Source organism: Phalaenopsis equestris, unplaced genomic scaffold (assembly GCF_001263595.1).
Source record: "Phalaenopsis equestris unplaced genomic scaffold, ASM126359v1 Scaffold000414, whole genome shotgun sequence".
Taxonomy (NCBI): domain Eukaryota; kingdom Viridiplantae; phylum Streptophyta; class Magnoliopsida; order Asparagales; family Orchidaceae; genus Phalaenopsis; species Phalaenopsis equestris.
Genome location: NW_018164855.1, coordinates 268,755 through 296,470, shown reverse-complemented (window position 1 = coordinate 296,470; position 27,716 = coordinate 268,755). Strand labels below are relative to the sequence as shown.

The following is a 27,716-nucleotide window of genomic DNA, read 5'->3' as shown; positions in this document are numbered from 1 at the left end:
TTTTTATTCCCTTTCTAATCCACCCCTTGCCTTTTTTATTCCCTTTCTAATCCACCCCTCTTTCCCCTTTCTATTTCATCCCTTGCCTTTTTTATTCCCTTTCTAATCCACCCCTTTCCCTTTTCTATTACTTTATGTTTTTATCTACTTCGACCTATTATATATAAACTACTTTGTTTGGTTAGAGTAGGTTAATAATTATTTCTGATTTTAGATTTCTGCCCGACATTTCCCCCTTCCAAGGGCTATATCCAACAACGAAGACATGATTTGGTCGTAACACATCTGAAATGGTGATTATTTCTATGCACTTCATCCCTTCCTGCTGTCGCAGGCGCCTCCAGGGCCTGTCTTTTTTCCTTCCGATCCCACCAGAGCCTATCATCCTACCGCCAGTCGCTCCAAAGCCAGTCTTTGCTGCCGCCAACACCTTCAAGGCCTGTCCTTGCTGCTGTCAACCCATCTACCCCCTTCCTGTTGTTGTCCAGTCCACTGCCACCCCTCATGCTCCCTCCTATGCCGCAGCTACCTGCTGTCAGCCTCCTCCCAATAGTCCACAATCACTCCTATGCCATCCAGGCCGCAACCACCACCTGTTTGACACCTTCCAACAGACCGACATAACTTATGCCCCCTCTAGCGCCACAACACCTACTGCTCTCCCCCTTTCAGCATTGTCTACGCTCCCTTCCTTTCCTTCCAGACCTGTCGCTCTTCTTCAGAGAGTCATTTTTGTGTTTTTTGTTGTTTTTTTTCCTCTTTACAAAGTCGACGTTGACACTAGTCGTTTGCATGTTTGTGTTTTTTATGTTGAGAATTTGTCATTGTAACTTTTGAATTCAGCAATAAAATTTCCATTTTTGTGTTTTTTGTTGTTTCTTTTCCTCTTTACAAAGTCGACGTTGACACTTGTCGTTTGCATGTTTGTGTTTTTTATGTTGAAAATTGTCATTGTAACTTTTGAATTCAGCAATAAAATTTGTCGTTCAATTATGGTTTGGCTTGACTCCATATCAAGCCTTACAATATTTTTTTTTTAATCAGGTCAATAAATTCAAGTTTACTGAAGCTGCTAAAAATATTTCTCAAACTAGAAATGAGTAATACCCCTTAAGTTGTATATAAATAAAACACCAGACATTGCGTTCAAAAAAATGGATTACACTATCACCTAATTACTTGTTTTTCTATTGTTACTTTCATGTACTAGATATATAAAGTTTAAAAATTAAAAAAAAAAAAGATTTGGCAAGTGGACCAAAATCGGTTCACATGTATTCCAAGTCCCATTAAAATGCAATTGAGAGATTATTGGCAGTAGCGAGCATAATTTTTGATATAAACGTAAGGTGGAGAGGTCCAAAATCACAACTCACTAAGGTCCCGAGTAAACCATTGTGATTATCCTAAAATGCATACAGGACACAAATTTTTCAAAGAGTCAGATTAATTAAGTCCAAATCTAATACATAACAGATAGATTTTGAACAACAAATCTAGTACCTCACTAGATGCTCTCCAGTTAAAAAACTCTTGCATAAGCCTTCTATAGATTTAATATTTTGTAACTTGAATCCAATTAGATACATGAAGTGAGGTGCAAGTTGGTGCCTTTCCATTTTGAAGGCCTTCAGTGCATGAAACATGAAAGGACCTTCTGTTTTAGTTGTGGTAACCAAAAATTCAATTTGTACTATAAGAACGAAGCAATGGAGTAATATTTTTGGAATAAATGAGCCCAAAGTCGCATAGACAAGTTAAAAACTTGCCTATTCACAGCAAGAAAGTGCCATAGCAACTAATAAAATTGTTAGGCGAGTAGCATGATTAAGGCATTACCTCAATGAGTGCCTTGGCATAGTTTGCCAAAAAGATGGGGCGGGTGAGTACATTGGCTTAAAATGAGAGACGGGGCCAATGCTATAAAAATTGAGCTATCTTTGACGATGACAATTTAACATTACATGAAATGAAGAAAAAAATGTTAGGAGTTAGAAATACAAAGAGAAACTAGGAATGAAGTTTGGAACAATCAAAGCATAAGAACGTAGTTTTACCATACATCTTGGGCTAGGAATAAAGAGTCCAAGGAGACAAAGGAATAGACAGCCAAGATTGATACCAATCTAGGGCCTTCTAGAAGATGTTTAGGAAGGGGATTTTGTGGGGAGCGGGCTGTGGAATAGCAAGAGAAGGATACTACGAGTGGTTTGCGATGTTTGGAAGGGCAAACATGGCAAAATCTGTTGTTAGACAGCAGATATGATGCTTTCAGTGGCTGTGCGAACTGAGAACAGCAGGTCAAAAGGCTAAACAACAATATACGGGCAGCGAAGAGGTTCCGCCGCTTATTCTTGAGCAAGATACAAACACACTACTTGCAAAAAAAAAAAAGATAAAATACCAAGGAGAGAATAAAACAAAGAACGTCACTAAACACAATAACAACAACCAACATATCCTAGAAAACAAGAACTATAAGATATAAATAGTCCCTTGCTAGAAAAAAACCGTTATTCTAATAAAATAACATAAAAGGTGGCCCTCAATAGCATGGCGGTAGCAGATTAGTAGAAAGATCCCATTGCCTCAATTACACTACTAGAAATCTCGTCTTTTGTGCATCCCGAGAAAGCGCGATTAAGAAATTGATGGCTGAAAACTTACCGCGAAGTAAATAGGTCAGCCACGCAATTATATTTGTCAAGCAATATACAATCTAAGAGTTCGTGTATCGATCCCACAAGGATAGTACCAAATATTTCTAAGAGACAAAGCTCTATTTTACAGAACCATTAAGTCTAGTTCGAAATAATCAAATTCAAAAGATGTATCTAACAATCATAAATATGCAATTACAAAAACTAGAATGAAAAAGATGTATGCAAGATTCATACTCCTGAGATATATGTCTCGTGGTTTACTGAAGTTTTTCTATGGAAACTCACACTATTGTTGACCACAAGAGATAAAAGGTTTATCATTATGCCTATGCCTGAGTCAAAAGTAGAATCAACAACACATAGAGTTAAGTTTTACTTAACCCTAAGGCATATCCGCATATTTTTTTGATCCCCTTGATAGGTTGCAAAATCCTATTACAATATGTATATCTTATAAGAATTTTATGGTTACCCTTACTCGTTTCAGTACGTCACGGGCCAAGGACAATTCATGAGGAATTTTAACTTTATTATCGTGTTCGATAAAAAGTAAATAACGATTGGAAAATTAACACATCAATATCAGCAATTTATGCTTCAAAAAGGCGTCGAGAAAACAAGAAATTCATAACTTGAAAATTATAAGAAATATATAAAACTTATATCACATGAGTACGAAACAAGATTAATTATAATGCATGATGAAAGAAAACAAAAACATTGTTATTGTAGGCATAAAAAGGAGAGAACGCAAAAAGTACAGAAAAGATAGAGTCAATTGATCCTTGCAATACATCGTGGTCCTCTCCAATCAATACAAAGCTTCGTGGGTCTCTCTCATACATATGCACTCAATATCACCTTACAAGATCATAAAACTCCTTAAACAATCTTGAAAAAGAAGAAGAAAACAAGAAAATATTCTTTTCCGAGCGAATCCAAAGAAGACAACTCCAAGAGCTGCAAAACACTTCCCAAGCCCTAGACTAACAGCCCCTTAGGCAAAAAGTCCCTTCGTAATGATAAAAACATATATTTATACTTATTTGAGGCATTAGAGATACAAAATAAGTATAAAATCTCTTCAAGTTGAAAAAAAATTGTGTTATGGTGGACTGGCTTTCACGGGCACGCTTGTATGCCCATGAATGCGCGGGCGCGCAAGCATGCGCTGCCGCAGTTCAATTTGGTAAGCCGGGTGTTAGATTAGGAAAGTGGCAAGCTGCGGGTGCAAGCAAGCACCCGCAATTGGAGTTGTGTAGGGATGGTGTGGCAGGATTTGGCTAGCTAGGCTGGTTGGATCTACTAGATCCAAATCTACGGCTGGCGTGCACATAACCGTAGCTAGGGTGTGTTAGGTGTGCATGTGCGCGTGCAAGGGCGTGTAAGGGCACACACGTGAGTGTGCGCACTAGAGTGTATAAGTGCACGAGCGTGCGCGTGCAAATGCATGCGCACAAACACAGGGTCGTCGATGTGTCCAATTTTTCATTATTTTTGCTCTAAATTCACCTATTGTCCTTCTTCAAGTGGCATAAGCCTTACAATCTGCACAACACAACAAAAATAAATTTCTCAAGCGTAATATCATGTTAATTAACATTATTTTTGCTCTAAATTCACCTATTGTCCTTCTTCAAGTGGCATACGCCTTACATTCTTTACAACACAACAAAAATAAATTTCTCAACCGTAATATCATGATAATTAAGATAATTAACATGATATATAGTGCAAAAAAATTATGTAAATTTACCTCGTATCATGAATCTTGTCAATCCTGCGTAAGCAGAATTGCAACTTCGTAGGATCCCACGGGTGATAGATCATGTGTTTGCTTTCATTACTCCGTTGGCGACTCACGTATCCAATAGTGTCTCATCTAATTCTCCTCAGGTAGGAAAGACTTTGCCTTCTTCACTGAAATTGGTCTACAACCATCATAATAAATCCAGTCTTGTTGTGTCTAAGACAGTCTCATTTCAAAATCTATGCTCATATCCATTTCATACAACTCTAAAACGCATACGGTGCTACAAAGTCTACCTTGAAATAATAAATAACAATCTTTGGCACAATCAGAACCGAAGTTGCATCTGAGCTAGTACCTCACAAAGCGATTTAATTATCAAGTGTGTATTTGTAATTTCTCATATTTGGATGGTAGCATCCTATAGGCAAGCCGGTTTAGTAGGAAAAATTTATGAAATGAAATATATGATATATTGAATCTCTCTTAGTGATAACCACCCGGTAAACTGTCAGTTAGGACAACCAAAAACTCTCTCGACAAAGGTTGCCCCTATTCTTATATAGCTCTTCGGATTCATTATCTTCTCGGACAACTAGTGTTAACATTATTGGATTATCTTTCATGGGTTCAGCTTCAAACATTAGCATTTCTCTCACGTCAGCTGCAAGTTGATACTCCTCTTTGGCATCTTTATCCTCTCCTATGCAACTGTTCATTTCTTCAATTGTTATCTGCTCAATGAAAGATATCATTTTCCTGTTATAACACTTAAAGTACTTCTCGATTGTGACAAATATGGGAGTGTTGGTGGTTCCTACCTTTCCTCCAATTTTTACAAATTTCTCTACTAGGTGTACTCTTGCAGCATGATTTGATGAATGAATCCTGTTTGAAGGGTGGTGTGAACATAATACATGTGTATTGTCTCTCCACTTTTAGAGGAGAAATTTTTTTGTGCGAATTCCGCACATACAGACAGCCGTTGTGGTACAGTGAAGGTCTTATTATTTTTTTTATTTTTTCCCCTCTGTTAATCTCAACCGATGTCCATATGTTTGGAATCCGCACGTAAAATTTTTGTGCGAATTCCGCACATACAGACAGCCGTTGTGGTGCAGTGGAGGTCTTATTATTTTTTTTATTCTTTCCCCTCTGTTAATCTCAACAGATGTCCATATGTTTGGAATCCGCACGTAAAATTTTTTTCCTTTAAAGATAGGGTCTGAACATCATGTAACATCCAATAATGTAGTAACTATATCACAATGCCAATAAACAATCTTAATATCCCATGATATCAAGTTATGGTGTTTCCCTAGTGCTCACTAGCTCGCATTTTAGCACCAACAGCTCAAACTCAAATTTGTATTCCTCTATTGAGAGAACTTGCAATTGCAATTGATGAACTTTCAAGAACATGTCATGACTAACGAAATATAATGTGATTTTACTTTTCCTTTATAGCTATCAAAGATGTTTTATGTTCTCCCTTTAAAGAGATGCACTTTTGTGTTAACTTAAGGATTGTTCGTTTCGTTGAAAAAATAATGCAATATAAAATGAATGTAATACAAAAGTAATATATTGTATTCAAAATACTTTAGATTTATTTGATTCAGTGTAAAATAAACATAGAACTTTATATTTTTGTCTGGATTGAAGTAAATTAAAAAATCAGTGGTGGTGACAGACAACAGTGGCAAATGACAGGCTGCAACATAGGACAAGCAGTAGCAAAGGACAGTGAGTAGCGACAAAAAACTAAAGAAGGCAGACGATGGTGAGCATCGGAAGACAACAACGGGCAAAGGCAGACGAACGACGGAGACATACGATGGTGACAGGTAATGGATACAAACTGCAGTGACAACAACAACAAGAGAAAACTAACAATGAATGATTGAGGACAGAGAAAAAAAATGCAACGAGTGGCTACAGAAGTGGTGGTGAAAAGCGGGCTACTGCAGACTGGAGGTTGCTGCCGCCGATAAAAGGCAGCATCATATAGCTGACAACAATGAACGACTGTCAACGATAGATGACAAACTGTGGCAACGACGACAAACAGTGGAAAGCAACATCTACAACGACGAACAATAGTAGCATAAAATCAAAGATGGCAAGCGGTGGAAAACAACAGACGGTGGCACTAGAAGACGAAGGATGGCGAACGACAGTAGAAAACAAACAACGGTGACAGAAGGTGGTAGATGGTTGCAGTGGTAGACGGCAGAGGACTGCAAAAGGCGGCGGATTGCAACGGCGGGAGGCAATTTAGGATGTGCGAGGACCAGTAGCAAGCAGCGGGCGGCGGTTGGAATCTACCGATAACATTTTACATTAAAGGAAGGTGCAAATCTAAAATTCAGTCAAATCAGCCAAACTCTATATTCATTCAAAATGAACTAAAGTGAAAACATTAAATTCATTTAAACTTTATGATGTATTTGTAATTCTTCGTACCAAACACAATTTTCTAAAATCCCTCCAAATTTTCTAAAATCCCTCCAAAAGATTTATAATACACTACAACTTCTCCCAACCAAACCGCTTAAAGAAGACTAGTTTTACCCATATATCCGATGGAATACCCTTGCACTAAGATTCGTTATACTACTCAAAACTATTCAATGAACTCGTCTGAATCCATGTGACCTTCAAAATCCGACAAGTCAATCTTCACCCCAAAATCTTGCAATCTTACTCTCAGATTCGATATACTACTCGAAACTATTCAATGAACTCGTCTGAATCCATGTGACCTTTAAAATCTGACAAGTCAATTTTCACTCCAAAATCCTGGTTTTGAAATTTTGATAAATTTACAGTTGTGGCTAGGAATTGCAGTAGAAAGATTTGGGTATAAAAGAAATAACTTCTAGGAACTCTTAAATGGTATCATCTTACATCAGTGCTCGACAAACTCTAGATTTATGGTTTTGTCTTCTTATTCCCAAATCCAAAATTTCAAAAACAAAAGTTATTTCTTTTATACCCAAATCTTTCTACTGCAATTCCTAGCCACAACTGAATCCATGTGAACTTTTATTTTTGAAATTTTGGATTGGAATAAGAAGACAAAACCATAAATCTAGTTTGTCGAGCACTGATGTAAGATGATACTATTTAAGAGTTCCTAGAAGGTGTTTAGAAAGGGAAGTTTGTGGAGATGTGGTTGTGGAATAGCAAGTGACGGATCATATGAGTAGTCAACGGTATTTGGAAATGGGTACGAGGCTAAATCTGTTATTGGACAGCACCTTCGATATCGTTGGTGACTGTCCCGACTAAAAACAAGTCAAACAATGAAACGCTGAAACGACCAAATAAGGGCAGTAATGAGGTTAGACCATCAGATCCTTAGCAACATACAAACATACCACTTGCAAACGGTAGATGATATATCACTCCAAAGAATATAAAATAAAGATCAACGTCTCTAACCACTAATAATTTCCACCATCTCTAAACACTAACAATTGCCAATGTCTCCCAAAAATGAGAAACAGAAGATATAAATAGCCACATGTTAGCAATGAATCATAATTCTAATTTCTAATAAAATAACATGAAAGGTGTACCCATAATTACCTAGAGAACAAATTAGCACCATTTTCTCACTGCCACAATTACGGGACGAAAAACGTATCGAGATTGTACAATCTCGTAGATCCCACATAAGCAGGATTCCGAGATCGCATCTCTAGCAATATCTCACGTCGAAGTTGGAGTATATCTTAAGAAAAATAAGTAAATAGACAAAGGAAGTGATTGTGAGATATAAATCAACTAACAGAGGAGAGATTACAGATTATGAAATATATAAAATAAAAAATAACAAATTTTTGTATGTGGTAAAAATACATAAATTCATTGTATTATTTAAAACACTCTATTTAACAAGATTTTCAGACTTGCAATGCAAACAAAACCTAAGACTTAATATTTTCCAAACAAAAATTATAATTAATTAAATTTTATATTCACTGAAAATATTTCTCATAATTACTATATACTGTTGAGGTATATAGCCTTTCTAGCACTTTAGTTTGCTCATGCAAGCACAAAGATAATACATTCCTCTTTTAATAAACTCAATAACCTTCGATTGAGAAGGATCTTGTTATGGCTTTCATTGCTTTCTTTCCCCAAGTTGTAAAAACAAAAAATAATTTATAAGAATATTTTTAATAACAAGAATATTTTTAATAACAAGAATATTATCCATCATAAAAGCCATTAACATTAAACAAGAACTCGGGACTCGTTAGTGATTCTACCATCAAATGTTTCTCCTCTAATGGAAGAGCAACAAAATCAGTGAAAGTTCAATCTGTCAAAGAAGGCTTATTTTGATCTATTTTCTTTACCCATCGCCGATACCTAGGTGTTGCAAAAGAGCAATATGCACATTCTGTGAGTGGTTCTCAAATAGAGTGAGTTGAAGAATTTGTTAAATTATATTCCCTTAAGAGTACCTAGCAATTTTCACTACTAAGGCCTAACCTACCCCAACTTATAAAAGTAAGCAATGGCATGGTTCCAACATACACTAATCATCATTCTAAAAGAACGAAAACGAGGTAAGATTACAAATTATACCATCCTCAACTATGCTCCAATGATAAAGCAAAGGAGTGCATCTTACGCAGTATTTTTTTCCCTAATAAAAAACCAACATAGCTTGAGGACAATGTTTAAAACAAGCCATAGTGATACAAAAAACGGTTGTGATTCCAAAATTAACCCAAACCACAATAGAAACGAAAAATTATTGCTTTAAAATCTTCAAAACAAGAAATAACAAACACAAATAACAACATAACGTGAGGATGAATGCGGTGTGCCCTGGCTAGATAGCAGAAGGGATGGCTGACTGAAACTTGTGGCAGCGACCGGAAGGAAAATGTGGATTGGCGGCAACAACAGGAAGGCAGATGTGGAATGGCGGCAGCAGCAGGAAGTTTGGGATGCATATTACGCAGTCTTTTTTCCTCTAATAAAAAGCAAACACAACTCGAGGACAATATTTAAAACAAGCCACAACGATATAAAAGCGGTTGCGATAACAGAGTTAACCAGGACCATAATTGAAATGAAAACTTATTGCTTAAATTCAAAACAGTTAAAACAAAGAATCTACAAAACAAAAAAAAAACGACGAGCAAACACAAATAACACCCCAGTCTGAGGACGAATGTGGTGTGTCCCAACTGAACAGCATAAGGGATGGTTAGCTAGGGCTTGCGGCAACAATCGAAAGGCTAATGTGGATTGGCGGCTGTAACAGGAGGATTGGGTGTTAAGTGCAGTACTAGGAGAGGGTGAAAGGGTTGTGAGGGTAGTCTGGTGCAGGAGGATTGGGTGTTAAGTGCAGTAGTAGGTAGGGCTGTCAATTTGGCTCGTTGTTCGTGAACAACTCGTGTTCGGCTCGTTAAGCAGCTCGTGTTCGGCTCGTTCGTTAAGCCTAATGAGCCGAACACGAACAAATTTTTAAGCTCGAAATGTAAACGAGCCAAACACGTTGTGGAATGGCGGCAGCAGCAGGAAGTTTGGGATGCATATTACGCAGTCTTTTTTCCTCTAATAAAAAGCAAACACAACTCGAGGACAATATTTAAAACAAGCCACAACGATATAAAAGCGGTTGCGATAACAGAGTTAACCAGGACCATAATTGAAATGAAAACTTATTGCTTAAATTCAAAACAGTTAAAACAAAGAATCTACAAAACAAAAAAAAAACGACGAGCAAACACAAATAACACCCCAGTCTGAGGACGAATGTGGTGTGTCCCAACTGAACAGCATAAGGGATGGTTAGCTAGGGCTTGCGGCAACAATCGAAAGGCTAATGTGGATTGGCGGCTGTAACAGGAGGATTGGGTGTTAAGTGCAGTACTAGGAGAGGGTGAAAGGGTTGTGAGGGTAGTCTGGTAAGGTAGTGTAGCCGTGAAGAGAAAATAGGGTGAGGAAGGGACTTACGGGTTGAGGGGAAGGCTGGGTGGTATTGCTAGAGGACCGGAGGGCTTGTAACGGATGGTATGGGGGTTAAGGCAAGGTCGAGAATTGGTATTGGAGTTACGGGTGGGAGAAAGTAAATGGAAAGAAGATTACCACATTCCAGAGGCCGACAGAGGGGAAACTGGTGGTTAGAGGAGTGTTGGGAGGTGAAAAGAGGAGACAAGAGGAGTGGGAGAGATAGACGACAACAGGGAGAAGAGCAAGAAGGCTGGCAGCGAGCAGGGGAGGGCAGAACCAAGCAATAAAGGGGATACACACCATCGCAGGCCAAGTTATAATCGGGGCACTACAGACATAGAAAGGAAAAGGGGACGTTGACAACTGTACTAATAGAAAACTCAGAAAAAAACATAATACAAAACAGATAAAGCGACATATAAATAGTAGGTAACAAAGCAGGACCCCCCTCACTTGGGCGGCAACCCTAGTCCCCAAGACAAGGACCGACCCCCTATGAGACCCCATGTTGAACGGGTTCAGCCCAAGGTAAGTCATGTGTCATGTTGTATTCAAAAAATTCTCCACGAAAAAATATAGATGGGGGAATAAACAGAAGTATGCATAAAAAACACAAAACAAGCCCTTCTCACAATTCCAAGGGGAAAAAAGAGATTAATTAAAAAGGGAGACAAAAGGATGTGGAAGAAAAATATGAAAAACGTTTCCCAACTAATGCAAATGAAATATTTTGAATTTTAAAATTATTCAAAATAAGTGAACAAAATCTTGCTATATGAAATAAATCTAAGTTCACCAACACAATGTGCAACCCATTTAGCCTAATAAATAGGTGTTTTATCTCCCACAAGAAGGTCATGTGTTCAAGGCCAAGAATATACGGGAGCGTGCGTGAGACAAAAATAATAATAATAATAATAAGTTCATCACCACAAATCTATATGATACCGGAGTTAACCTAAAACAAGTTAGGAAAAATAAAATATTATTAATGAAAAGCAAATAGACGGTTACAATCCACACACTTGAAAGAGAAATTATAACAAACATGACACGGACTCATACAAAAGGCATGACCCATGGGTGGTGGAGGTAAGCTAGGTGGTTGAAACGGGGTTGAAGGTGGTTGGACCAGCCAAATGAAAGGTTGGAATCGCGTTGGCAGCAAAGCGTAAAGCTGGGACAAAAAGTGCAGCAGGTTGGAACAGCCAGGGGACAAAAAGAAAACAGCGGGTTTACTGTTTTCGAGACGACGACAATGAAGGGGCAAAGCGAGGGGAGTGCAGGGCAGCAAGAAAAAGCTGTCTGGAACAAAGGCAGCTGCCCGGAACCGAGCCAACGAGCAAGAAGGGCGGGAATGTGAAGACTGCAGTGAAAAACAGAAAAAGTCGCTGCCTTAAGGGCGGCTGTAGCAAGGAAGGACGACGTGGAGCAGCGGCGTGCAGTGGGGCAAGAATAAATCACCCCATTGGGGGCAAGATACAACCGAAACACCACTTGACCTTCCAATACAGTCCCCGAAGAAAAAAAAAAAGAACGTCAGCAGCTGTGAAATCTAAGTTTAGGACCAAAAATCTAAAAACAGATATCACAAATTTAAGCCCTAGATCACTAGGATGGTATCCCCCAATGGAAAGGGAGCGCCAAACCCATGTTGAAGAGTTGGTCAACTTCTTTCGGGCCTGGACTGGTTAAATCCAGATGAGCGAAGTCACATGAGTGGATTCCTGTTACACCACAGCAAGCCCCAACGCTGCCCTTAGCATCGAATGAGCAAAATCACAGGCACGGAAACAACACCCTGTTACGTCAAAGAAAGTGTGACTTTCCTTCACAACCACGTCACTATAAGCATTAGAAAATTTGAAGCATATTAACTTGAGCTTCAGTGGATCTTGAAGAAGAACATTGTATCTAAATTGACTTATATTCCTTCCCCCTCCCCCCACAACTCCTCAATTTCATAATCCCTAAACCATCGCTACCATGACCTTTTCAAAATTGTGCCTCACCTTAAAAATCACTAAGCTCATCATAATAACAAGTGATAAAAAGACTCTTGAGTCCCTGCCAAAAAACAATAAACAGAAGAGATTGTAGTAACCGTACAGCACAATTTGAAGCAACAATCCCAAGGCAGAGTTGCTTTCCATGAAGGAAAATTCATTTTTGCTACCTTAAAAATGATTATGATAAGATAGGCATGACAATTGAAATAGAGGTTAATGTCAGCCACCCAAAATCTCTCTTTCAATATTCTCCCTGGAAATTTATTTCATAGATGTACTACATCAGCTCAGTATCAAATCAAGCAACAACAATAATCTAACCAGCTGAGCCTGTTATTAGTGAGCTTAGGCTTTTACCGGAGTGATTGGGTCAGGAAATACTATGCATTGTGTATTTGAATTTGTGATTAAATTTTACATATATGAAAGCTTACCCATGCATGACAATATATATTTCACTTTTTAAAAGTTAAATAGTGGTATTTTTAAAGCAATATGAAAGATTTGAGTGGTGTAAATGTAAAAGGTAGAGTTTAGGTGTTAGATATGTAAAGACATAGGAATTGGGCGGCAATGTGTAAATTTCCCTTTGCTTTTTCATTAATTGAGTGCAGAATGCAGTAAGGAGCAACAAGAATATTTCCAACAACTCTGCCTACATAAGTAATATCTAGGGTTCAACATGAGTAAAATTGAGTCATCAAGCGCTAAGCTCCTGTTATCCACCATATATTAGTCGCATGTTATTAAGAGATAATCACACTTACGTTGTCATAAGCCTTAGAATATCTTGTGCTTGTGGTTCGCCAGAACGTTTTTGAGCTCCATATCGTTGGCAAGAAACTACATAAGTGAATTTCAAATCAGCCACAGCCTGGCACTGTGCCCATAAAGATCTTCCACTTGAGTGCTCATCAGAAGACAATTCGAGTGCTTTGTAGCCTTCCATTAGATCTAGACAAAGTAACAAGAAAAATAAATTAAAAAAAAAAACGCAAGCATCAGAGAAAGGAACCATTCTAAGAGCATGCTATTAGCAAAATAAGCAAATCAGTAAAAATAGCACAGTTCTTGTGTATTTACTTATCTCACACCTAAAATTTCATATTTACACACAAAGAACTTTGTGCTTTATAAACCTATGCATGAATAAGTGCTATTGGGTAAATATGAAAGTTCAGGTGTGAGATATGTAAATCCATAAAACTCGTGTTATACAAATATCAATTACCTTCATCTTTGGCCATGTCGAGGAAAGATTGAAGCTCCAGAGCTTTCCGATAATACATCATACCTCTAACTGAAATTTGGAATGGGAATAATGAGGAAAGCAATATATATATATATATAATATATATATAGCAAACAAATCTTTAAACGTAAGTTCAAAGAAAGACGGAGTCAAAACAGGATCACAAAGGACTTAAGAACTGCACCAGTGCGCGATAGTGTTTGCCCCCTGTATGATGCCCAAAGACGTAGTTTCTCCTGATGTTCAGTGTTGGATTTTAGTTCTTCTTCCAAATCACAGTTTACACGTTCAAGAAAGTTTTTCCATTCATCTGTGAAATTAGACAACCGGACAAGTTAGAATATAACATCCAGCACAGCAGTGCCTTCCGTAGAGTGCCAGCCAGGAGATAATACAAGAAAAAGGTACCTGGATAAATTTTCTGCAGATAAAATAGGATGGAAACTCCATCTTCGTTTTCCTCTTCAAGGTGAGGAAGGGAGAAAATAACATCTTCATTATAGTATGGAGTTAAAACACTGAAAACAAAGTTAACCGGAAAGAATGATAAGCAAATATTTCAATAAACAAGTTTCACAACAGATTTTATGTTCATAATTATTGTTCTTAAGGAATAATTGTACTATAGGGTGACACGGTTGTGGGATTTCTAGAAGCTCTTCAAGAGTCGGATTTAACTGGCACAGTTTTGGGATTCCTATAAGGTGTTTAAGCGTCCGATTTAGCTAAAAGAGGTTGTGAAATAGTAAGAGAATATGCAAAGTCAGCAAAATTTGGAAGTGGGCCAAGAGAAGTCCGGCAGTTTTCTTGACTAAAAAAAGCAAGAAGAACAGCAAAACGATTATTTCGGCAAGGCACTGCTACCGTGGAGGGAGATCCACCACCCTATTCCCAAACAAACAAAAGACATCAATGGCAAAGAAAAAACAAACAATATTCCTTTGGATAGAAAAATCAGAGAAAATGTTCTCTAAATGCAAAAATCAAAAGCATCTAAAAATTAGCAACTAACACGAGATAAATAGTTCCCAAGTTAGATAACTCAAATTATATTTCAAAAATTATAAAAAATGGGCCCACAAGGCATGTCAATGGGCGGGAGAGCCCCGCTACAGAACTCCACGGGACAGGATTCCATCTCGATCCCGATCCTACCCAAGTGAAGATCGTGGAACTGCTCCCTTGTCAAGGGCTAATTTGAAAAAAAAAAATTGCAGGTGTCAAGTGAAATGTAAGTGAGTGATGCGGGACGCATACCCTCTCAAAGATGCGGAATGGAATTTTCCCATGGAGACGGAAAGCCCATGATTCTGCGGTCTGCAAAATTCTTGTGATATCAGGAGTCCAATGCCGAAAGCCTTTTTTATTTTTATTTTTATTTGCTTTCCTTCATTTTTAGTAAGTTCACTTTTTCTTTTTATTCTTTCCTATTTTTCATTCAGTTATTTTCTATTCGGGAACTTTTATATACATTGTGGTAGAGCAGTTTGGATTACCAATTTTGATTTTATGAGTGTTGAGATACCCCGTTCACTATTTAATGCTCTTTGGAGTGTTGTAACATTTCCATTTGCAAGTGGAGCATTTGTAGTTTACAGATGAACAGGTGGTGGATCCCCCTCTCTATCTGTATCTCATCCACTCGCTGTTCAGCTCCAGATTGCAGCTGGACAACCATTGATAGCTTCTAGTTCGCTGTCCCATTGCCATTCGTCTCAATTATCAGTTTCCATCCATCGATATTGCGCCCACATGACTTGTCAATGGGCGGGAGAGCTCGGAGTGTTGTATCATTTCCTTTTGTAAGTGGAGCATTTGTAGTTTACATATGAACAAGTGGTGGATCCCCCTCTCTATCTGTATCTCATTCACTCGTTGTTCAGCTCCAGATTTCAGCTAGGCAGCCATCGATGCTGCTCCCACTTGTTGTTTACAGCAAGAAACAACCCTTTTTCCGCTTCTGGTTCGTTGTCTCGTTGTCATTCGTCTCAATTATCAGTTTCCATCCATCGATGTTGCGCCCACAAGGCATGCCAATGGGCGGGAGAGCCCGGCTACAGAACTCCACGGGACAGGATTCCATCTCGATCCCGATCCTACCCAAGTGAAGATCGTGGAACTGCTCCCTTGTCAAAGGGTTAATTTGAAAAAAAAAAAACAATGCAGGTGTCAAGTGAAATGTAAGTGAGTGATGCGCTTGACAATATGCAAATTTAATAAATATATATGAATTTTCCCTTGGAGACGAAAAGCCCAGGATTCCGCGGTCTGCAAAATTCTTGTGATATCAGGAGTTCAGTGCCGAAAGCCTATTTTGTTTTTGCTTTTGTTTTTACTTTTTTTCCTTCATTTTTAGTAAGTTTACTTTTTTTTTATTCTTTCCTATTTTTCATTCAAGTATTTTCTATTCGGAAAACTTTATATATATTGTAGTAGAGCAGTTTGGATTATCAAATTTTGATTTTACGAGTGTTGAGATACCCCGTTCACTATTTAATGCTCTTCGGAGTGTTGTATCATTTCCTTTTGCAAGTGGAGAATTTGTAGTTTAACAGGTGGTGGATCCCCCTCTCTATCTGTATCTCATCCACTCGTTGTTCAGCTCCAGATTTCAGCTGAACAACCATCGATGCTGCTCCCACTTGTTTACAGCAGGAAACAACCCTTTTTCCGCTTCTGGTTCGTTGTCTCGTTGTCATTCGTCTAAATTATCAGTTTCCATCCATCGATGTTGCGCCCACAAGGCATGCCAATGGGCGGGAGAGCCCGGCTACCAAACTCCATGGGACAGGATTCCATCTCGATCCTGATCCTACCCAAGTGAAGATCGTGGAATTGCTCCCTTGTCAAAGGGTTAATTTAAAAAAAAAAAAACATTGCAGGTGTCAAGTGAAATGTAAGTGAGTGATGCGGGACGCATACCCTCTCAAAGATGCGGAATGGAATTTTCCCTTGGAGATGGAAAGCCCACGATTCCGTGGTCTGCAAAATTCTTGTCATATCAGGAGTCCAGTGCCGAAAGCCTTTTTTATTTTTGTTTTTATTTTTTTCCTTCATTTTTAGTAAGTTTACTTTTTTTTTATTCTTTCATATTTTTCATTCAGGTATTTTCTATTCGGGAACTTTTATATATATTGTAGTAGAACAGTTTGGATTATCAAATTTTGATTTTATGAGTGTTGAGATACCCCGTTCACTATTTAATGCTCTTCGGAGTGTTTTATCATTTCCTTTTGCAAGTGGAGCATTTGTAGTTTACATATGAACAGGTGGGGGATCCCCCTCTCTATCTATATCTCATCCACTCGCTGTTCAACTCCAGATTTCAGCTGGACAGCCATCGATGCAGCTCCCACTTGCTGTTTACAGCAGGAAACAACCCTTTTTCCACTTCTGGTTCGCTGTCCTGTTGCCATTCGTCTCAATTATCAGTTTCCATTCATCCTCCCCCTAGCATTATCAATCCTACAGCTTTTCTAATGCTTTTTTAAGTTCCATCACATCTTCTAGAAGCCCTAAAATGGTTTCAATAAGCTTTAAGTTAAAACCAAAACCAAAATGCAGGTATGCAATGTGCAGCATAGCTGACATGGAAGCTAGGGTTCCGTGACATCGCAATTTTTGGGACTCCTGTGATTGTGGAATCGTCGCACCACCCTAATTTTTTTAATTTCAGCAATTTTATCTTCTTTTTTCTTCTTTCTTCTAATTTCTTTCCTACTTTCTTATTTCTAATTTGAGATTTCAAATTAGGTGATTGTTTATGTGTGATTTTGTTGCATTGTGTTTGTGTTTTGGAGGCATCATTCTAGGTTTTGTACTCTTCAGAGTTATAAATATCCTTCATTTTACCAGTGATGTGTTTGTATATTGTTCAGGAAAAAATGGTGAATCGTCATCGCCACCCATCCCTCATAATTTTCGCTACTACTGCGGTTTGGCAGCAGAAAGCTGCTATTGGGCAGAGGAAAACAGCATATTTCCGCTTCTAGTTCACTGTCTCGGCCTATTCAAGCCAGAATTCAGCTGTTATCATTCCTCCTACTTTGCTTACCCCTTCTACAACTTACCTATCCCTTTCTTGTAGTCTCTCACACCTTCTACAAGCCCTAGAACAGTGTCATCTAGTATTAGAACATGAAAAATCCTAAATTTTTAGGGATATGTTTTTCTTCCTGCAAATCCAAAATTCAAAAAAAAAAAAAAAAAAAAGACAACCTAATATAAATATATCCACTATGCCCAAACAATTCCAAACGTTAACAATAAATTTTCAAAATCCAGTATTCTTATCTACAACAAAAATCCATCTTGACACCTACCACCAAAACCAAGGCTCTCAGTAAACTTTTTATTTGCAATCCTATATCCGGCAAGAGCTGATTGAGAGAAAAGATCATCGTGTCACAAAGGAGTAACTCTTATCGAGGTGTACATGAACATAGTATGAAAGATATGAGGTGAAAGATCCTCCAACTGCAACAGAAGTTTACCACCTTTGAGAGGAGAAAATTCGGTGAGGCAGTATCGAGGTGTACATGAACATAGTATGAAAGATATCAGGTGAAAGATCCTCCAACTGCAACAGAACTTTACCACCTTTGAGAGGAGAAAATTCGGTGAGGCAACCCATAGCAACAATTAAAACTCGCCAGATGGATAGGAGGATGTGAATCCCTTCCATCAAAATATTTCTAGTACCTAAGAACCAATATTCTCACGATTTAGCATGAAATAACAGAAAAGAAATCAAGATTTTGGAGTAAAGATGAATCTATTGGATTTTGACTGTCGCACATATGCAGATAGATTCATTGATTGGCTTCAAATAATAGAACCATTTATTTAGTAAAAAACCATTCCCAACACAAAATAGTTAAATTGACAATCATCAGACTCAGAAAAAATAACTATTTGTGGTTGTAGAAACTGAAGCATCTTCTCCAACGAAAGATGAATAACATAATCACTACCTAGTTTAAGATGTAAAAAAAAGGATGCAACACAAATACCTTCCAAAATAATACCGACATAAAATGTTCATAAAATTTCTAGACCCGCACCAGAGAGATTCTTTTGTGGAACACAACTAAATTTGATCAACTAATGTTGAAATGTGAGTCGATGAAACTAGAGGAACACATAATGACAATATATCTAGAAGGACTGCGGTCAACACAACTGGTGCCTCACTGCACAAAAAGTGGAGAAATAACATCACGATGTGTATATCACATCTTATAGGCAGAATTGAACACCAGGATCAAGCAGCAAAAATACACTTAATGGAGCCAATCAAGTTAGAGCATAAATTCGTATAAAGTGGAGAAAATATGGAGTCCACTAATACACCTAATTCGTCCCAACCAAGAAGTACTTCAAGTGTCATGATTTTGGGCATATTGCATCTCATTGCAAAAATAAGATGGGGATTTTTTCACTGAGCAAGGAACAATTAAAAATAAACATATTGACATAGAAGATATAGGAGAAGGTGATAATGCAAATGAGAAGTACCAACTTCCAACCGACAAGAGAGATGCTAGTAAGCCGAAGGGTACTCCAAGCTGAGCAATTGAAATAGCAACAGTGGCTTCGCCACAATATCTTTCATACTAGTACCATGTCGAGGGAAAATGTGCAGCATCATTATAGATGAAGGGAGTTGTGAAAATTTGGCATCTACACAGCTTGTGGACAAATTAAACATCACTGCTTAGAAGCATTCTTTGTTATATTCAATCTTGACAAAAGATGCCTCATGGAGTTTTCCATAGAAAATAAATTCCAAGAGAAGTGTGGTGTGACATGATATCTATAAATGTGTGTGAGAGTGTCACATCCAATCAGACCATACTTGGCAGTATGATCATTGCACATATCGTGATGGCCACAAGAAAAAATATTCATTCACTAAAAATGGGAAGTGCATTGTACACTTGCCTCTGATGGGATGAGGTGTTCAAGGAGATGGAGTCACAAACTATCTTTTTGCAGATTTTAAGAGTAGTACTAGCATGTTTAGCATTGATTAACAAAGAGGGTGATGAGTTCGATGAGCCAATACCACACACATAGTAGACCTGCTAAGAGAATTTCATGATTTTCATTTATGCAACCTACCTCTTGAATTGTCATTGTAGAGAGATAGTTTTTGAGCTATTTCGTGAAGGTCCTATGAAATAAATTGGGTATTATGTTCTAGTTCAGTTCAAATGTGCACCCACAGCAAGATGTTCAGACATGAGTGGTTTTGCAGCTACGGAAATCGATTTAGTGTTTTATGAGAAAGAGCATCTGACAAGAGAATTGAGACCCTTCCAAAAAAAAAAGAACATGTCTCTCCTAGCCATGGATAACATAGAGGGAGTTGGGGTTCCATGAATTGTAGAACTTATGCGATAGCAGATGTGTCGAACTGTTGCAATTTTTATTTCAGTGATTTTTCCTCCTCTTTTCTTCTTTTTTTTTCCGATTTCTTTCCTATTTTCTTATTTTTAATTAGGTATTTCCTATTAGATGACTATTTATGTGTGTGTTTATACTGCTTGGACAATTTGGTTATTGTGTGTGTTTCCGAGACATTTTAAGTTTTAGTTTTCCGGAGTTTTGTATCATCGTCCTTAGAGATTTGGTGTGTTTGTATCTTGCTCAAGAACATGTGGTAAATCCTCCTCGCCGCCCATCCCTCGCCATTTTGTCGTATGCTTGCCGGTATTGCAGTTTGACAGCAGAAAGCTGTTGTTGGGTGGCAGAGAACATTAGTTTTTAGTTTTTGGTTTGCTGTTCTGCGGCCGTTCACACCTGAATTCAACTGCTATCATTCAGCTATCTTTAACCCCTCAACTTACCTATCCTTTTCTTGTATTCTCTCACACCTTCTAGGAGTCCTAGAACAGTGTCAAAACATTACCCAGAACCTCTATAAACTATTTATTTAACGAAAATTATACTAAGTATTTAAAAAAATAAACATTCTAAAAAGATAAATTAACCGCGGGAAAACATATACATATTTAAGAAATATAAAAATACAATAAATTAAATTAAATTAAAACACATCCAGATGATTTCACTAAAGATATTCAATATTTTCAAGTGATTAACACTCAATTTAAAACTTACACTCAGTGATTGTCAAGGTCGAGCAAAACATTACATTCAGAAAGATTCCATTACCAACACAAAGCAAAGCAAGAATCCATTGTATTTGATAAAAATAAGAAAATGATGATAAGACGAAAGGTGTACTTGAAAATGTTAAATATATCTAGCTAAACATTGATAAAGTGACAACAAAAGTAAGCACTTCTTTCTTAGGTTTAGTGAGCTTACGAGAATGAGAGCATATTTCTCACTTTCGGTGCGTCAGGCATGTTCATAAATAGAGAATTACTGAAGAAAGAAATTCGCCTTCGAGCCTCTAGGTTAGCTGGTACATCCATGGCAGATTCCTTCTCGGTAAGTAGCAAATTAAGCCTTTTTATCTGGAGTAATCAAACAGCATCAAGCCTGAAATCCAGGCGTTTGAAGTGGTATAAAAAATTGAAATAGTGCATGGTGCATACTTTCTCTGTCCAGGCGTCTGATTCAGGCAAAGGAAACCTAATAGCCCCAGGAGATGCAAACAACTGTGCTTGTTTTTCTGAAACTGTTATGCTCCCTGGCCTTCCATAAAAAGTTCCGTGGCTTGAATCTGGAACCCTGTTCAAGTAATAAAGTCACTTTAATTTTAAATCAAATATTTGTACAACAACATCAAAGCTTTATAAAGGGATTAAGAATGGAAAACTACAATTGAGAAAACTACTGATAATCTAATATTGTTATCAAATGAAATAGTAAACAAGTAATTGTTGGAATGGAAAACTACAATTGAGCATCATGATAGGTCAACTTGATTTCTAGACAAAAATCATAGAAAGAAGAGATAATGTCATGTCATGTTTAACTGTGTTGCATAGGAAGAGAAGCCTGGGAGGTTTTGCAGGCAAATAAGAAAAACACAAAAAAAAAAAAAAAAAAAAAAAAAAAAAAAAAAAAAAAAAAATCATTTCTATGACTATGATCCACACAGAATTGTTAAACAGCGGCAGTCTGCTTAAGTTATGTCCCTATTTTGCTGCCTAGGACTAGCAACATGAAGCTGTATATCCAAAAGAATGATTGTTACAGCTAAAACCCAAACAACAGTGTGAAACTTGGTTTATAAAAATCTAAAATTTAAGATATACTTCAATGCAAAAAGATAACAAGTCAAACTCCACTAGGAACCTGAAATATTAAACTTCCATCCAATATGGAGTACGTTGAGAAGATATTGTATACAAATGTACTATACATAGAGGGATGGCTAAAAAGCGTGACTTCTACATATTTGAAAAGGTATTTATATACAGAGGTCTATAAATAATATTAAGAATCCAGATAATTCTAAAAAAAATAATAATTACAAATTTAAACATTTCCCAAGTTTTCCCTCAAAGATATGGGTCAGCTTCCTGAAGCAGTAATTCTCTAATGAATCAGCATGTCCTGAATCTGTGGGAAGCATATTACCCTTTTTGTTTTATGACGCATTCATTCCTCATCAAAATTGTATGCACTTGAATCTGCGAGATGTCTATTTCCTTTTCTGTTGTTGATGCCAAATGGTATTTGCATTGCTGTTTGAATCCGTTGGACACTTCTTTTCTTGCCCAAAGTCTCATAAAACAATCCCTACACAGTTCGCCATCTAACCTTACGAATGGAGCCAGCAGATGTCCGCCAATGCCCCATTCATGAGTCTAATTATTAGGTGCGGAGAGCGCACGCAGGGCGCACGCAGCTCTACGTGCGCTCTCCGCACGCAATAATCGCTCCATTCATGAACACTCCCCCGTAAACTACTTGCTAGAAGTATATCATTCCTAATTTGATTAGAACATCTTTGAAAGCAAGAGTGCAAAATCCTTTGGTGAATATATTCTCTAAGAAAATATTTGTTCACCTCCATGTGTTTGGTTTAATCATATTGAACTGAATTGTATGCAACGCTAGTTTCTACTTCATGAGCGTCTTATCTTAAAATTACCATATAAAAATAAAGCAATATGGATCAGCAACTGCGCACATCTCATGAATAAACGTGGCGTACTTAAACAAATGACATACAAAAACAAAGTGCTTTTGAAAGCACCATAGAAAATAGAACGCCAACAAAATAAATATTAACAGCAATATATAAAAATATTTTCCCTGCATATTTTTCAAAGACAAATAACTTTGGGATAGGAATTGATCTAACATCTCCACAGCCATAAATACTTACCAATATTGCCCAGTCTAAGCAACTAGATTTCCTTACGACCCAAAATTAAAACGCTCACATGTAGCATTAAACTATAATGTAAAAGTTATTCCATAGTACATTAACCACGATAGTGCAAAAACTATAACTTGAAACAGTGGTAAGTAAATTGATATGTGCCTACTCAGGAAACTGTTCTTCCATCATGTCTCTTGTGACAACTTCCAGCATATCTTGGAAAATAAGCACAACTCGATCGCTGTCCTCTTCCTTATTATCCATCTGCAACAAGAAAGTTATCAATTCTCTGGGAATTTAACCTCGACATATTTAGTAATAGAAACTTTGGGTTTCTAAGTTAGAACTACCAAGATTTTTATCAATTCAATAAATTTACTGTTGAGAGCTGGAAGAGCGCTCATCTTCAACTCCGCTATTAATTTGTTGTCATTTATCAGCTCATCAACTTTGTTGAAGATGTTACTTATAATCCTACAATAAGGGAAGGAAAGACAAAAGAACAAGTTTATCAACAAGAATCTTCCCCAGACCAAATAAAAAGGTAATTAATCAAACAAGGAAACAAAATAGACACGCAAATAAGCAAAAACAACAAAAAATTGTAACCACAAGCATACTTACTCCTTCTCACGATCACCATTCACAAGGCTGTTAATAATATTCTTAAATGACAAATAACATTCCTTAACAGCGCATGCCATATAATGATCAGTAACAAGTCTTTTTCTCAAATCCCGATCTTTGCCTCTAGAATCTTTTGCCATATCCAAGGCAATTGGAATCTGTCTAAGCTTAAAATTTTTTAGAATACAAAAAGAGAATGATAATTACCTAATAGGCAATATCAACAGTTCAAATAAAATAAAAACAAAACCTTGCTAGCAAGTAAGAAAGGAGGCCACTGAACAAGGTTCAGATCTCGGTCAGCCCAGTACGGAACGAGCATTAAATTCATTTCCCTGTATGCCAAGGAAAGATTGTGATGCTAACAAAATACTATATCATGAAAAGTAAAACTGAGTAAAAATTCCATACTGCTAAATAGTGTAGCTACCTGTTATTAATGAGATCTTCTTCGCGAAAACTAGTGATTATATTGTTCCACATTTGAGCAAATTTTGCAGATTCCTTCTCCCTATCACTGTGCGGTATCTAAAATTCCAAGTTACATTAATTTCAAAGAACCTAATGATGGAGACATTGAATTTTTAAGAGCAATTAAGAAGAAGACATTTAGATCATTGAGATATTCAAGATTAGAAGAGCAGTGGAAAACACACAAATTCCAATAAAAAGAGCAGATATCAAACCTTAGCAAATCTACGAGATAAAGAAGCTTTTAAACCCTTCTTTGCAGTTGAATCAGATTTGTCAACTGGAATTAGACGTGCATTGAAAGCACCCGGCAAAGTCAGGAATCTAGACCTTAGCATTCCTAAAGTCCGTATCTGTATTAATCAAAGTTGGAAGATAATGAAAAGAAAATTCACAAAAGAAATTAAGCAAAATGCACGGATACTAATAAATAGCTAATGATATGAACAGAAAACTTATGTAGCTAAAAAAGGCAATATAAGTGTAGCCAAAAACACAAAAAAAAATGCTTTTAAAATTAAAATGCAATTCCCAGCAGTGAAGTTGTGCACCGCTTTGCAATAAGCAGGCTTAAATTGGAAAATACACCCAAAAAAATGAAGAGTATACTTAATCTTCTATTATAAAGGTGTTCAACGCAATGTGAAACTCCTTCCTGATCAAATAAAGACCCACCCAACAACAGGTTAATATAGGGTATTGCTCACCCAATGCCTGAATGTTTGCTAGTTAGTAATAATTGTTGTTGTTAATATTTGACTTAGGATACATTGATTATTTCATTTTTTAAATTTTTATAATGAATCTTAAATGGTAATTCTTGTTAATATTTGACTTAAGATATGTGCTTTATTTCAACATACATCAAAACAAAAATAATCCTTGCATGACGCATCGTATTTTCTGAATTGAAAACCTTGGAGAATACTAAATTCCCCATCATATAGAATAAGAGGTCGCATCATCATTGGCCTATTCAATTATTTAAAGTTAAGTTTATAAATCTTTATTTTGTAATTGATTTACACGCAATCTTTAAATAAGTTATATCAATTGCTTAAGATCACAATCATTCTATTTACCCCTCTTACGGGTAAACTCTCTGCCTTCTAATCTACATGCCTAAACCACATAAATGCATTTTCCACTGCCATTTTCAAAATAGGTAAAACCCCCACAATCTCTATAATATATTGCCTCTCTCATTAGAGAAAATTTTTACCACAAATTTTCTCATTTCTATTACAATGAATTTGACTGTTCACGACTCATTTGTTTTCAAGGATCAAATTAATAAAAAAAAATATTTAAGCTGAACGATATTTTATTATGTCCCCATGACTTTCATTTATTGCAAAGTCTTCTAGACACATTTCAACAATTTTAAACACCCAAGGAAAGTATAATAGTTGATGTTCTAATAAAAATCACCACTAACTTATACAGAACATTCTATATTAATAAAAATTATACCCACAACATATAATTATAGCTTGCAGAATTCTTAAATTATAATTATCAATTCATATTCACTGACTGATGTTTGTTCTGCTTAAAAAAAAATTGAAGTGAAAGAAATTTAGTAAACAAAGAACACATCGTGATAATCCTCACGTATGTGAGGGGTCTCATATATTATAAATGTCCTTTGCTAATAACACGCACCAAGCTAATCAATCAATATCTTTTGAATGCATATTTATCAATAATTAATTTTTAGATATTCATAACTATATAAAGATAGAAGTGCAGAAACAGAAAATACCAAAATCTTATAAACCGTGCAACAAAGATAAAGCTACTATGGATAAAACCAAAAGAATGTTTTTAAAGATGCACTTCACGAGTTCTTACAGATTATCCACGAAATCTAAAGATTAATTCCAACTGTGAGCAATACAGAACCATATTTACACAAGCACATCCCATGAACAAATGGCAAATCCAGCTGAAGCATGACCAAAGTTTCAGAGTTTAACAAAATAAAAATTATTTAATGAATTTATGAATTGCCAGAGCATCGTTCAATAAAAGGCAATGCGCATAAAATTGAAAAAGCTAATTAATAATTAAAAAAAATAAAATTTGGAGTGATAAAAAAAAACACTAGTTGTTAGCCAAACCTATTTATAAAGAGCCAAGCAAAAAATAGAAGGGAATAGTCATCCTATGGCAAGGCAAATAAATGATGAAAAGCTTCACCAACCTCTCCAAGACGACGATAAGCACCATATATTCCTCCAACTAATGTGGAGAAAATTGCATACCAGATCTGTGTATCCATGAAATATACCTGAACAGTATGAAAAAAAAGTAAATTTTGTGAATACAGCAAGAAATAAACGCATATAATCGAATTCAATGTTAAAAAACCTTACGAGAATAATTGGGGCCCAAAGTGCAATTAGAACACCGACGTTACTCTTCGCTGAAACACAAAACGAATATATTCATCGATTTGGCAAAAATTATAACTCAATAGATTCTCTAAAATATTACCATGGGGAAAGAACTCATGCCATTTATAAGTAGAGATGGGGCTTCTCATAATATCTTTTGTTGGATTGACAAGGGGCTTGATCTGAAAATAAACAATGTGCATCGGACAAAACACACTAAAATGTAAGATGCTTTCAAAAGGTAAGAATAAAAGTTCACGTAAAAAACAAAAAATAAGATCTATCAACACAATTTTAAGTGGCTAACGAACCAGAGTACTACCATTCATAAAATTGTGGGTATGATTAATCTAACAGCCAAATTCTCAATCATCAAGAAATTGTATGGTTTGGCTAAACAAACCTCATGGTTTTATCTTTGTGGTGCGACTAGGGTGTAAACGAGCTGAGCTTGAGCGAGCCCAAGGCTTGTTTATGTTCGGCTCATTTGTTTTTTTTTCTTTTTTTTTAATCCATGTTCGGCTTGTGTTCGAAATTGCTCGTGAAAAGATTGTTTGTGTTCGGCTCGATACAAGCTCATTTCCTTGAATTAAGCTCGTGTCCGGCATGAACTAGAGCTCAACACCCATAAATCACATGCGGGCTAGGCCACATTGCTAATGGCCTATTGCTCAAATGAAAAATTCCTTGCATTTAAATAACTCTAATGGCGTAGGTAAACTTCTCCCACACAGGTGGGACTAAACAAGTGATCGTGGCTTTTTTTTTTATTGACATCTAGATGCATACTAGCCAATTCCTATGTATTTACATATTTAAGATATTTAACGGACTATTTGGGGCTTAGCTTTGCTTTTTTTGTTCTTTTTGTTTTCGGGCATTTACATGCATAATAGCCAATTTCTATATCCAACACCTAAACTTTACTTTTTATATTAATACCGCCAAAATCTTGTAAATGCATTTTTTTAATAAAAGTACAAAATTAATATAAATAAAATTATTATTTAATAATTGATTTATTTAGAGCCTAAACATGCCAAACACAAACGAACAAACATATGTTCAAGTTCGACACGTTTATAAATTGAGCTTGTTCGTGTAGGTTCGCATGTTTAACAAATGAATCAAATAAGAGCTACTTATAAAACCGATCACAAGCTATTCTAGGAGTAACTTCCTAGAAAGAAAACTTAAAGCTTATGCAGACAAACATTTGAAGAAAACGTAAAAGTTAAAATTTTGTTTAT

At 36.6% G+C, this 27,716-nt stretch overlaps 1 protein-coding gene across 1 annotated transcript in view; it reads right to left on the bottom strand.

Annotated features, from left to right (window-relative positions):
• The window catches only part of LOC110027106 (callose synthase 3), a 98,420-nt gene that overhangs the window by 29,473 nt on the left and 41,231 nt on the right, over window positions 1-27,716 (bottom strand). Inside the window, exons 19-33 of the mRNA XM_020728396.1 lie at window positions 26,567-26,648; window positions 26,446-26,495; window positions 26,274-26,360; window positions 24,283-24,420; window positions 24,027-24,124; window positions 23,847-23,931; window positions 23,594-23,754; window positions 23,320-23,443; window positions 23,136-23,233; window positions 21,228-21,363; window positions 20,995-21,146; window positions 14,068-14,177; window positions 13,844-13,969; window positions 13,639-13,707; window positions 13,175-13,361 (exon numbers count right to left, since the gene is read on the bottom strand). Of these exons, the coding sequence (XP_020584055.1) occupies window positions 13,175-13,361; window positions 13,639-13,707; window positions 13,844-13,969; window positions 14,068-14,177; window positions 20,995-21,146; window positions 21,228-21,363; window positions 23,136-23,233; window positions 23,320-23,443; window positions 23,594-23,754; window positions 23,847-23,931; window positions 24,027-24,124; window positions 24,283-24,420; window positions 26,274-26,360; window positions 26,446-26,495; window positions 26,567-26,648 (1,703 nt within the window). The remainder of the gene's footprint in view (window positions 1-13,174; window positions 13,362-13,638; window positions 13,708-13,843; window positions 13,970-14,067; window positions 14,178-20,994; window positions 21,147-21,227; window positions 21,364-23,135; window positions 23,234-23,319; window positions 23,444-23,593; window positions 23,755-23,846; window positions 23,932-24,026; window positions 24,125-24,282; window positions 24,421-26,273; window positions 26,361-26,445; window positions 26,496-26,566; window positions 26,649-27,716) is intronic.